Source organism: Camelina sativa, chromosome 8 (genome assembly GCF_000633955.1).
Source record: "Camelina sativa cultivar DH55 chromosome 8, Cs, whole genome shotgun sequence".
Lineage (NCBI taxonomy): Eukaryota > Viridiplantae > Streptophyta > Magnoliopsida > Brassicales > Brassicaceae > Camelina > Camelina sativa.
Genome location: NC_025692.1, coordinates 27255043 through 27268254, shown reverse-complemented (window position 1 = coordinate 27268254; position 13212 = coordinate 27255043). Strand labels below are relative to the sequence as shown.

The window sequence follows — 13212 nt, the reverse complement described above, 5'->3', positions numbered from 1 at the left end:
TAACTTTTTTTTTTTTTTTTTTTAACTAAATTGGTCACACGTTTTATGATGTTTTTAAAGATAGCCCCGATACTTATTTAATTTGCAAATAGAACCCTTTTCTCAAACTAACTTCAACATCTTGCCAACAAAAAAACAGTATGAGAAAGTAGCTAAACTGAAAAATAAAGAGTAACGGAAACAGTCAGATTAGACAAAGTCGATGTCCCCAAAAAAAAACTAGCTAAACAAAAAGATTCCCTAGTGATCAGATCTAGCTAAGTCTGTCTCGGTCTCAAGTTTTGGTTTCTTAAAAAACCGGCTTTGAGGAGCACTTGTTGAAGCTGATTCTATAGCTAGCAGGCTAGTGCTTAAGGCAGTGCATGTCACCATTGAAGCTCCCAGTAATCTAATGGCCTGCAAATACATATATAGGATCCTTGAATGCGTTATTTGGATCATACGTATGTTGAAATCAATCAAACAAGATCTTTTTGACAAGCTTTATACCTCTTCTTTTGTCATATTGATCACTCGGATTTCGACATCATCAAGTCCTTGAATGTTTCTCCTTGAATGTTTATATCCTTGAATGTTTCTCCTTTAAGAATCCAATGGTTGAGGTTGAGTTGGAAGGAGTAATGATCAGATCATCTGTCACCATGAACTTTGTCCCTCTCTTCACAAATCCACTCGATTCACCAGTCTCATTGCCTTCTGTTTTCGGATCTATCGAAGTCACAGGAACGAGTTTATCCTAGTCATACACTAGTCGCTTACCAGAGTTTTCAGACAAACAGTACTCTCTGAAATGATCCACAGAGAAGGATACAAAGCGGTAATAAGTTGGTGGCTGATGGGTTGTGACAACCTCACTTAGAAGCTGCTTCTGACACTTGTAGTAATGAGGAAGAACACATTTAAAAGCTGAACCGGAATCATCAACACTCAATTCCTTAAAGCTTTTGCTCAAGTTTTCAATGCATCCAAGGGTGACTCCGCTGCCCGAGATTTCCCATACATATTCAAGAGGCATAGCAAGAAAAGAGAAGAGAAGATCAACAAAGTCTTCACCACATTCAACATACAGAATGTTCCCTTCCACTTTCCTGACATATATGCATTCAGCGTTATCGTTTGATCACCTTTTGATGCTTCTTCCTCTCTATCTTCACTGGGAGATGGACTCTGCGTTTTATGAGTCCTCTTCATACCACGTGTACTTTTCTTTTTCAGAAATGTATCGCTCAATGGAGTATCCGATGTGAACATACACTCCAGCAAAGTCGCTACCTAAACCACATAGAAGAAACTGGCTTAAGAACATGGAGGATTAAAGTCTAGTAGTAGTAGAAGAAGAAACATACATAAACCTCTTGGAGATTAACCTGGAGAATCATCTCAACTTATCGCAATCTGCATAGCCAAGATCTTTAAGAACATTAAGTGTTGACCCAACAGAGTTAACTTGCACTTTCAAATCATCAGTGATGATGAATGAAGTATGACCACTCTTCACAAATACTCCACCTTCTTCAACACCTTTTCCTACGCTTCCTGGGCCACTTTCTCCTTGAAACTGAATCACTTCATCCATCAAATTCCCACAGATACACCTCGAGGTATTAAAGTTGCTATACCCTTTGCTACATTGTCCGCTTCTCACAAACATAGGGCACATGAAACACTTGGTAGCCTCGGAATCATCTACCCTCAGCTTAACCTTTTGACATTTCTCCTGATTCAAACTCCCAGGATACAAAAGCATTTGCTTGCAAGCTTCAGTACTGAAATGCTTCATGCCCATACTCACAACACTTCCATAGATGTTGTTGAAACAACCAATGGCTACTGAATGTGACTTCTGATGCATCTCCAGCAATCTAACGATTGTTCCCAAAGGCAAAGTCGAAAAGCTCAAAAGTATATCGACGAAATCTATACCGGACTCAGCGAATACAACTTTGTTCTTCTCTTCATCTATGAGTAGTTTCAAATTTATCACCGAGTTCTCCAAATCACCTGACATGTTTCGATTACAGAATCTGCATTGAATACATTTCAAAATCAATCAATCAAGATAGTCCCCAAAATCAGAGGCATGATTGAGAGACAAAATTCGTATTAAAACAGTTAAAAAGGTAAGATCTTTACCAAAAAAAAACAAATCTTTGACCTGATAGATTATGAACAGAAGCGAAAACGAACAAGGAGGGTTCTGTTTATTATATGTGCTAAAAAGTAAAATCACAATAAGACTAAACAATTAACAGAAACGTAAGACTAATGTCGCAAAACAAGAACGAGTTTGTTTCGATTAGAAACAGAGGAAAAACAGATCAATTCCTGGGGGAAAAAAACATGCGGTTGTAGATTCTCGAGAAAATCCAACAAGAGTGAAAGAGGGAAACGAAAGATTGTACCTTTTTAGCTAAATATCTTCCTCTTTGGTTATGATTTGACAGTGATTTGGGCGATTCTCTTCGATCTCAATAGGCAGTTTTAGGGTTTGTAAACAGTGATGAACACTCGAGCGGGAACATATATATACAATAAGGTTTTTTCTATTGTTAATTAACCGGCTTAATTGAAAAGAAATGGTTTAACTAAAACCGTTCAAATTTTAATAATTTAAGAAAATATTGAAGATACCAGAGTGACCATGATGTTTTAACAAGATTGATAGATTAATAATATTCTTCTTAAACCTCTCTCATTTGTAGATTTATTAGCATTTTAATATATATATTTTTAAAAAAAATTTTAAATCCATTTAAATTAAACAAAAAAAACTTTCTTTTTTACATAATAAAAATTTGAATGCTAAATGAACTTAACAATGCGAAAACAGATTGAACTTATGGAATCTCTAACGATCAATGACTACGTCAAATGACGGGATCCAAAATCTAATTAGTTCTCACATCATTTTGTTGATTTAGCATTCTAATATTTTTTGTATATTTTTAAAAACCACTAAAATCTATGAAAATAACTTATTTACAAATCATAATAGGAGCTTGAATGCTAAATTAACATAACAATGTGAATACAAATTGGACTTATGAAATCTCTAATGATCAATGACTATGTCGAATGACAGGATCCAAAATCCGGTTAGTTTCACATCGTATTGCAAATTTTAATTCAAGTTTCTATTATGATCTGTAAATAAGTTTTTCCATAGATTTTAATGATGAATTATAATAATAATAATAAATAAATAAATAAAATCTGGGAAAAGAATATTAGGGACAAATATTAAAATTAAGATGGGATAGAAATTGACCTCAGTATTTTCATGGGGTTGCAAGGAGAGAAGTAGTGGATTTGGGAACCCGAGATTTGAGGAAGGAGATTGTTGTAATTGTAAGCTCTGGAAGAGTACCCATGTCATGTCATGAGGACGGCGGCCTCTTGGCGCAGTTATTAGAGTAGACTAGGAAGATTTCGAATTTTTGATTCCACCGTAAAATAAGGAACTAGGTTAGCTAGTTGTGCTTTTGACTGTACAGTTTACACCAAAGCAGCTTTTGAATCCTTCACCACCATCATCATCATCTCATTCATTCACGTTTTTCTGTAAAAGAAAAACCTGAGATTAAATCAATCATAAAACACATAATATTTAGTACTAATTACTAAGATCTATACATGTTTCCAACAAATTAAATTATCAGGGAGAAGTTTAATGTATTAGTAAAAAAAAAAAAAAAACTCACCGTAGGTAGCAAGAACAGGGGAGGAAGGATCCGGTAAGAATAAGGAGAAGGTTCGTCATTGAACTGGAGACACGACGTGAAGCAGGCTGAGATGATGACCCCAAACGTACTTGTGGAAACCCTAAGCCTGTTTGCAGTCGCAGAATCCATTACGTAAAACGAATCGTTCTGCAAAATATAAAAAACAAGAATATATATCATTGTTACGAATTGGAAGAAGTAGGCATATGTAAGAGAGGATTGATTCTATACAGACGACGAAAAAATATGGAAGAGAAGATCAGAGATTAGAAAGAAGATGGTGTACCGTGTTTGTAGTCTGCTGTAGATATGAAAAACAGAGAAAATACGAACGACGATGGTGGTATAGTACATATAATAAGCATCAGAGAAGAGACTTCTCCTTGACCTTGTTATCAAATTCAAAAACAGATAACAAAAGGAAACAAGTCGCGGACTCGTTGATATAAATTACTCAACGCGCATCTCTCTTGCTTAAAAAAAGGTAATTTTTTTTGTTACCGTTGTGATCAGTTTCCTTTTATTCATTTATTTACTTATAATGTATATGTAATAAAAGTAGTATTGTTTTGTATAATAATAATAGTAATATCATTGTTACCGTTACTAATAACAAATTAAAAAATAAAGGAAACAAATGAACCCCAAAAAAATTACTCAACGCAACTCTCTTACTTTAAGAAAAAAAAAGGTAATTGTTTTGTTACCGATGTGATTAATTTCCTCTCTTTTTTTTTTTTTTTTTCTCTAATGAATATTACGTAAACTCTCCTTACTCGTCTCTTCTTCTACAGCGAGATGTTCCATCCATGTAGACACGTCGACGTCACATCACGTCTGGTGCGAGAGAGCTACAATGCAGTGAAGGGCTTGCGTATGGGCTTCGCTATTGGGCTTTGGTTTACACCACCATTTTGATTTTAATTAATAATTTAAAAGTATACAGTAATTTTATTTCAATTGATGTATGGGCTTTTATGGGTCCAAATTCAAACCCTATTGAGAGCCACAATAACGGCGTCGCTTTGCTGGTTCTTCCCTGAAAGAAGAGTAAGAAGAACATTACCAGAAATTCAAGTGAAGCAAGAGACCAAACTGAGAGCTTTCAAAGTTTCAATTTTTTATTTCCCCTCAGTCGAAATCAAATTGAGTCACTCTCTTATAAAAATGGTTGTTCACCGGATAATACCTTTCAGAATCTCCCGCGTAAAAGACCCTCTCACTCGATTCAAACCTCTCAAAACCTTGACAACATCTTCATCACCCTCTCCCGAATTCGAACCCTCCTCTTCTTCAACTTCGTCTTCAGATTCAGATTCGTTCTTGGTGGAGAAGATTTGTTTCAGTTTGAAGCAAGGTAACAACAATAATAATAATGCGGCTTCGTTAAGAAATCAGCTAATTCGATTAAACCCTTTAACCGTCGTTGAGGTTTTGTACCGCTGCCGCAATGATTTGAGTCTAGGTCAAAGGTTTATTTATCAATTAGGGTTTAATTTTCCGAATTTCAAGCATACGTCTTTGTCTTTAAGCGCAATGATTCATGTTCTGGTGAGAAGTGGGAGATTATCTGATGCTCAGAGTTGTGTCCTTAGGATGATTAGGAGGAGTGGTGTTTCTAGGGCAGAGATTGTGAATGCCTTGGTTTCTACGTATAGTAACTGTGGTTCGAATGATTCGGTTTTCGATTTGTTGATTAGGACTTATGTGCAGGCTAGAAAGCTTAGAGAAGCACATGAGGCTTTTACATTGCTGAGAAGCAAAGGTTATACTGTTTCCATCGATGCTTGTAATGCTCTTATGGGAAGCTTGGTGAGGGTCGGGTGGGTTGAATTGGCTTGGGGAGTTTATCAGGAGATTTCTCGGAGTGGTGTTGGTATTAATGTTTATACTCTCAATATCATGGTTAATGCTCTGTGCAAAGATGGTAAAATGGAAAAAATTGGAACTTTTTTGTCGGAAGTGCAAGAGAAGGGAGTTTATCCGGATATTGTAACATATAATACATTGATTAGCGCTTACTCTAGTAAAGGTCTCATGGAAGAGGCATTTGAGTTGATGAATGCTATGCCGAGCAAAGGGTTTAGTCCTGGTGTTTATACTTATAATACTGTGATAAATGGACTGTGTAAGCATGGGAAATACGGGAGAGCCAAGGAAGTTTTCGCTGAGATGTTGAGATCCGGGTTGAGTCCTGACTCCACTACCTACAGATCGTTGCTTATGGAGGCATGTAAGAAGGGAGATGCAGTCGAAACGGAGAAGATTTTCAGTGATATGAGATCTAGGGATATTGTTCCGGATTTGGTTTGCTTTAGCTCGATGATGAGTCTTTTTGCTAGGAGTGGAAATCTCGACAAGGCGTTAGTGTATTTTAACAGTGTGAAGGATGCTGGTCTGGTTCCTGACAATGTGATCTACACCATTCTTATCCAAGGGTATTGTAAAAAAGGTATGATCTCTGAAGCTATGAATTTGAGAGATGAAATGCTTCGGCAGGGTTGTGCTATGGATGTTGTGACCTACAACACCATTTTGCATGGGTTATGCAAGAGGAAAATGTTGAGGGAAGCTGATAAATTGTTCAACGAAATGACCGAAAGGGGTTTGTTTCCAGATTCTTACACTTTAACCATACTGATTGATGGACACTGTAAGCTCGGAAATCTGCAAAACGCAATGGAGCTTTTCAAAAAGATGAAGGAAAAGAGAATCAAATTCGATGTTGTGACATACAACACACTGTTAGATGGGTTTGGTAAGGTAGGCGATATCGACACAGCGAAAGAGATATGGGCAGATATGGTATCAAGAGAGATACTTCCCACTCCAATATCTTACAGCATTATGGTTAACGCTTTGTGCAGTAAAGGCCATCTTTCTGAGGCATTTCGAGTTTGGGATGAAATGATCAGTAAAAGTATAAAGCCAACGGTCATGATATGTAACTCTATGATAAAAGGATATTGCCGCTCTGGTAATGCCTCAGATGGAGAAAGCTTTTTGGAGAAGATGATCTCAGAAGGATTTGTGCCGGATTGCATCAGTTACAACACACTGATATACGGTTTTGTCAAAGAAGAAAACATGAGCAAAGCTTTTGGTTTGGTGAAGAAGATGGAGGAGAAGCAAGGAGGATTAGTAGTGCCTGATGTCTTTACATACAATTCGATCTTACATGGGTTTTGTAGACAAAATCAAATGAAAGAAGCAGAGGTTGTGCTGCGGAAGATGATCGAAAGAGGTGTAGAACCTGATAGGTCAACGTACTCTTCTCTGATCAATGGATTTGTTTCTCAAGATAACTTAACAGAGGCATTTAGGTTTCACGATGAGATGTTGCTGAGAGGATTCTCCCCTGATGATCAATTCTGAATCTTGCTGAGCTCAGTGGCGATTACTCTACGATATTGAGTTGACATCGATGCGTTTTGGTCAAAGGACCAGAGGTAGTAGTGAGTGTTGCTGCAGAAGCACAAGGAAATTGATTTTCTTGAATAGCAAAATGGTCCCCGTACTTTTTATAACATTTCATATTAGACCTCAGTTTCTTGTAATCCATCATTTTAGTTATTCATAGCATTCCTTTTTTTTTGGGAATTCCCAAATTTTGTTTTACGTACTTAGTCAAATCTTTTTGTATCAATACATAACATAAGTAAATATATGAAAGTTAAAACTTTGGTGTCATGGTTGTTTGTTTAAACTTTTAATCATTCTCGTAGTACAACAACATATGTACGATGGAAGAATCAAGAATGGTTATAATCAAATTGAAAAGTAAAACTAAAAAAAATGTGCTGCGGCTAAAACGACATGTCGGCGGTGTCGGTGGGGACGGTCCTGGCGGAGAACAAGAATAACACTCCGTACGCGTTAGTTCTTTATCTAGCAGACGTGAGTTGTATTGTATAGATAGCAGACAAAAACATATTCTACTTTCAATCATTTTTAAGAAAAAAGAATAATTTTAGAAATACTTTTGAAATTTCGTCTACTTTGAAAAGTCAGATTCATTGAAGGACTTTAAAACATTCAAATGTATATGAGAATTATTAATTATTATAACATATGTAGCTTTATCCGACATCCGTATATGAGTTAATTTAGATACATTTTTAAAAAAAAATGAGCTGTATGAACAATTATAAATCAATTACTGTGCATATCTTTGTGATACACGAAAATTTGATACGTATTCAGAATCGGAATTATGACATATATAGAATTTCCCAACCCTAACAACAACCATCCCAACTACGAACCTTAGTTTTCAGGTGTAGGTGAGAGACATTGACTTCCCCGAATATATAAAAGTGGAGATACTTGAGACTTCCACCTAAATGGCGCGTGGTCACCCACTCGCAACCTCTTTCTATGATTCCTTCTATATAAAATAAAATATATTAAACACGTTTTGACATTTACATACTTATAACTCACACATGTGTTTGTGTTTGTCTCGATATAATTGCTTCTAGCGAATGAGTCCGTCAATTTTGAGTCTCATCTCATAAGTCCAATTTTTAAAAGCGTGTTATGATATCGACCAAGAGTCCAATGGTAGTGAGTCTGGTCCCTTTTGAGTTTTTGACGTCACCGGAGTTAGAACGCCACTTCCTCGTCTGTTTTTTAAATATTAAAAAAAAAAAAAAAATACATCATTTCTTTTGGAGAATCGGTTTATGAGTCAAAAAAATCATATGGTCTTGAGAACGTGGATCGCGGTTCGGAGTGTTATGTGGTCTTGAGAACGTGGGTCGCGGTTCGGAGTGTTTATATGGTCTTGGGACCACCAGAAAATAATGTTAGACTGTGGATTAATCTTCCACTAAACTTTAATTAATGATAAGTAATTTGTTTGGTTGGCTTTTAATTGTTTTACCATCTTAGTTCAAATGCTACATTACGGGTTGATGGANAGTCAGATTCATTGAAGGACTTTAAAACATTCAAATGTATATGAGAATTATTAATTATTATAACATATGTAGCTTTATCCGACATCCGTATATGAGTTAATTTAGATACATTTTTAAAAAAAAATGAGCTGTATGAACAATTATAAATCAATTACTGTGCATATCTTTGTGATACACGAAAATTTGATACGTATTCAGAATCGGAATTATGACATATATAGAATTTCCCAACCCTAACAACAACCATCCCAACTACGAACCTTAGTTTTCAGGTGTAGGTGAGAGACATTGACTTCCCCGAATATATAAAAGTGGAGATACTTGAGACTTCCACCTAAATGGCGCGTGGTCACCCACTCGCAACCTCTTTCTATGATTCCTTCTATATAAAATAAAATATATTAAACACGTTTTGACATTTACATACTTATAACTCACACATGTGTTTGTGTTTGTCTCGATATAATTGCTTCTAGCGAATGAGTCCGTCAATTTTGAGTCTCATCTCATAAGTCCAATTTTTAAAAGCGTGTTATGATATCGACCAAGAGTCCAATGGTAGTGAGTCTGGTCCCTTTTGAGTTTTTGACGTCACCGGAGTTAGAACGCCACTTCCTCGTCTGTTTTTTAAATATTAAAAAAAAAAAAAAAATACATCATTTCTTTTGGAGAATCGGTTTATGAGTCAAAAAAATCATATGGTCTTGAGAACGTGGATCGCGGTTCGGAGTGTTATGTGGTCTTGAGAACGTGGGTCGCGGTTCGGAGTGTTTATATGGTCTTGGGACCACCAGAAAATAATGTTAGACTGTGGATTAATCTTCCACTAAACTTTAATTAATGATAAGTAATTTGTTTGGTTGGCTTTTAATTGTTTTACCATCTTAGTTCAAATGCTACATTACGGGTTGATGGATATTAATGTTTATTAGTTTCTTATACATAACGTTTTCCTACGATGAGCTTTAGAAGTTTATTACATCAAAACGTCTTTTTATATTTAGGATATTCATGAGAATACACGTCAAGGATTTTAGCCACATTGTATAATTATTTTCATAATTCACGTCAAATTTAAGCTGGGGCTCTCGTGTTAGTATATGAAACATATACGCAACAGCTATTTAAGTTTTGTGGTGATCAGACAAAAAAAAAAAGATGTGTCTATTTTACAAAGTACATGAAGATGACTAGTTGATTTCCATCACTTGAGTTCGAAATTCTATTTATATCAGTTATTTTCTAATATAGGTCTAAACTTTTAGACACAAAACGCATCTGAGCTAGCCATGATTTATACCGGGTTAACCATTATTTAGCGATAGAATTCTAATTCGAGCTCNAAAAAAAAAAAATACATCATTTCTTTTGGAGAATCGGTTTATGAGTCAAAAAAATCATATGGTCTTGAGAACGTGGATCGCGGTTCGGAGTGTTATGTGGTCTTGAGAACGTGGGTCGCGGTTCGGAGTGTTTATATGGTCTTGGGACCACCAGAAAATAATGTTAGACTGTGGATTAATCTTCCACTAAACTTTAATTAATGATAAGTAATTTGTTTGGTTGGCTTTTAATTGTTTTACCATCTTAGTTCAAATGCTACATTACGGGTTGATGGATATTAATGTTTATTAGTTTCTTATACATAACGTTTTCCTACGATGAGCTTTAGAAGTTTATTACATCAAAACGTCTTTTTATATTTAGGATATTCATGAGAATACACGTCAAGGATTTTAGCCACATTGTATAATTATTTTCATAATTCACGTCAAATTTAAGCTGGGGCTCTCGTGTTAGTATATGAAACATATACGCAACAGCTATTTAAGTTTTGTGGTGATCAGACAAAAAAAAAAAGATGTGTCTATTTTACAAAGTACATGAAGATGACTAGTTGATTTCCATCACTTGAGTTCGAAATTCTATTTATATCAGTTATTTTCTAATATAGGTCTAAACTTTTAGACACAAAACGCATCTGAGCTAGCCATGATTTATACCGGGTTAACCATTATTTAGCGATAGAATTCTAATTCGAGCTCAGAAGTAAAATAAGTAATCAAAAACTGTGATACTACTACTATCTCAATAAGTAATCCCATATTGATACTACTACTATCTCAAAAGGTTCATCATAATAATTATTTTTGTATGTAACTTGATGGAACTCCAACGGTTACAAAACTAAGTGGGTTGTATATATTTTTAAACGTATAATAAACAAGTCAGTCTTCTACAGACGTGTCTATTTGTTATCGAGAATCTTGGAACTGCCACGTCCCCTATTTAGTTCGCACATAGTTGGAGGGTATAAACAAATATACAGTTCTTATGATCTCTTGGTAAAAAAAAAAAAAAAAAGCTCTATGAAAAACGGAATAAATCGTATACTAGTCCATTTAGTTTTTGTATAGTAGTATTTGAATGTTATTCGGTATGGGCATCATATTAATCAAAGATCTAACAAAGTAACAAGAGAAAAGGGACGTAGGAAGAGGACAAAGCGATTTGGGAAGTCGAGGAACGTTCGAATTTATCCTAAAGGCCTTTTCGGTTTTAATACTCAGAACTTACATAAAGGCCATCATTGTTTGTATAACTTATATTGTTTTCACATGTATATTTGCCATACTCTTCTTTCTTCATCTTTTAATTTTTCTGCACCATTTCAAGCGATTTTTCTTCAAGGGAATATATATGACAACGTTCATTTTTTAAAATTTACCTCTCTTATAAGAAGTGTTCAGGAAAGTGTTATGCGGTATCTGGACGGTGATCCAACGCTTAGCGCCTAAAACGATTAGTCGGGGCCTATACGGTTTTTAGGCGGTTTAGGCGTTTACAACATAAAACATTATATATATATATGTTAGAAAATTAAAAAAATTATAAATTATAAACAAAAGTAAAAAAATATACATTTATTTAAGTTATATTAACAACATATAAATGTTTATAATTACGAATACAAATATAAAACTTAATAATTTTTATTATATGTAGTTAAAAATTAAAATAAATATTAAAATAAAATTTATGTAATTTTAAGTGGTTTAGGCGGTCATCTAGGCGTCTGCTGAATGCGTAGCGCCTAGACCGCTTTCTTGAACACTGCTTATGAGACAAACGGATTATGATTTATTAATGTCACTATATAATATGGAACTGTATGATCTGTATACGAAAAGAAACATTAACTGTTTAATTATTAGCTACACGTAACCTAATCTCTCTAGCGTAGAGTGATTTAGTTTTTCTACTATGTTCTTAGAAAGGAAAAAATAAATACGTGATAAGTAGTGTGACGGGCTAACTAACTAATTGTTGAATAAAGTAACAAAACTAACTAGCTAGTAAAGCTACTGATCTATAAGGATAATTTACTGCATCATAAACACACTTGCTATTTTAATGTATACTTTTATTAATGGAATTGGTCAGTCTCTACGTAAGCTAATCTAGTGAGTCACAGTATTGGTTAATAAAACACTTCAACCTAAAAAAAGATCGTTGACATAAATATTTTACAATCTGATGAATTTAAAATCCATACTTAATGTGGAAGGACTTTGAATACTCCAATTTAACCCGCTTTTGGATATATAAACTGAGCGCTGTTTAGATTTACAATTCAAACAGTAAAAATACATTACAACTACTATTCGATTCTGTTTTATACGGAGTTCAAAATTTTCAGTAGGTTTAGTATATCTAAATACGGTTTACTGAATCCAACAGAAGAAGAAGAGTAGTTATGACTGGAAATAATAGTAAGATTCTTTTGTTTTATGATATGATTTTTATGGTACGGTGATTTACTTATATCGCAATAATTATCTTTCACTAAATCTAGATGTTTATCAAATAAAGATATTTCACTTAAAATGAAAACTGTTTGTTGGAGTATATTTTACAAAACAATCTGTATTTATCTTTCGCCGACGTGCAAACAATTGACTTATGCATATTTAATTCAAAAAATAAAACAAAATCTAAAGTAGTAAGAAATGGCGAATTTAATATATCAAACAAATCATCAATATGCAAATTTATTGCTATCTAAATTCTACGTGTCTAGTTTGGCAAATACAACAAATATTATTAACCAATCCAGTATCATTAAAATATAGATGATATTAAATAAATATCTGTAATTATCATTTACATCTCGAGACTCAACGAAAACAACTATATATATACACTATCTTGGTACATTTCTTTTTTACTTTTTCTCAACTAGATAAAAATTATATATACTCATTTAGATGTAACATTAATATACAACTAGAAAAGAAAACAACCAATTCTACAAATAAATAGTGAAGGTTTCTAGGAACTTTAGTAGCAAGTTTCGTAGTTGTATAAGGACAGTTTTACATGTGAATTATAGAAAACTCCAAATAACAAAGAAGCATAAAAAGACTTTTATATTCGACAAACAAAAATAAAACGACTTTTATATTAGACAAAATCAAAACGACTTTTTAGCTTTAGAGCTCATATATATAAATTCGACCCAAAATATATTCGGGGAAGGAAAGAGAGAGGAAAAAAAAAAAAAAAAA

The 13212-nt window shown here is 34.2% G+C and overlaps 1 protein-coding gene and 1 pseudogene across 1 annotated transcript; one reads left to right on the top strand and one right to left on the bottom strand.

The window, feature by feature from the left end:
* Positions 157–2520, bottom strand: LOC104708957 (annotated as a pseudogene).
* LOC104708956 (pentatricopeptide repeat-containing protein At5g01110) lies at positions 4784–7400 on the top strand. The gene has a single exon (XM_010425612.2). The coding sequence runs from the start codon at positions 4890–4892 to the stop codon at positions 7095–7097; it is 2208 nt and encodes a 735-aa protein (XP_010423914.1). The 5' UTR covers positions 4784–4889; the 3' UTR covers positions 7098–7400.

What these genes read in the sequence shown, in the direction of transcription:
- LOC104708956 (XM_010425612.2), top strand. Translation starts at nt 4,890, where the DNA reads ATGGTTGTTCACCGGATAATACCTTTCAGAATCTCCCGCGTAAAAGAC.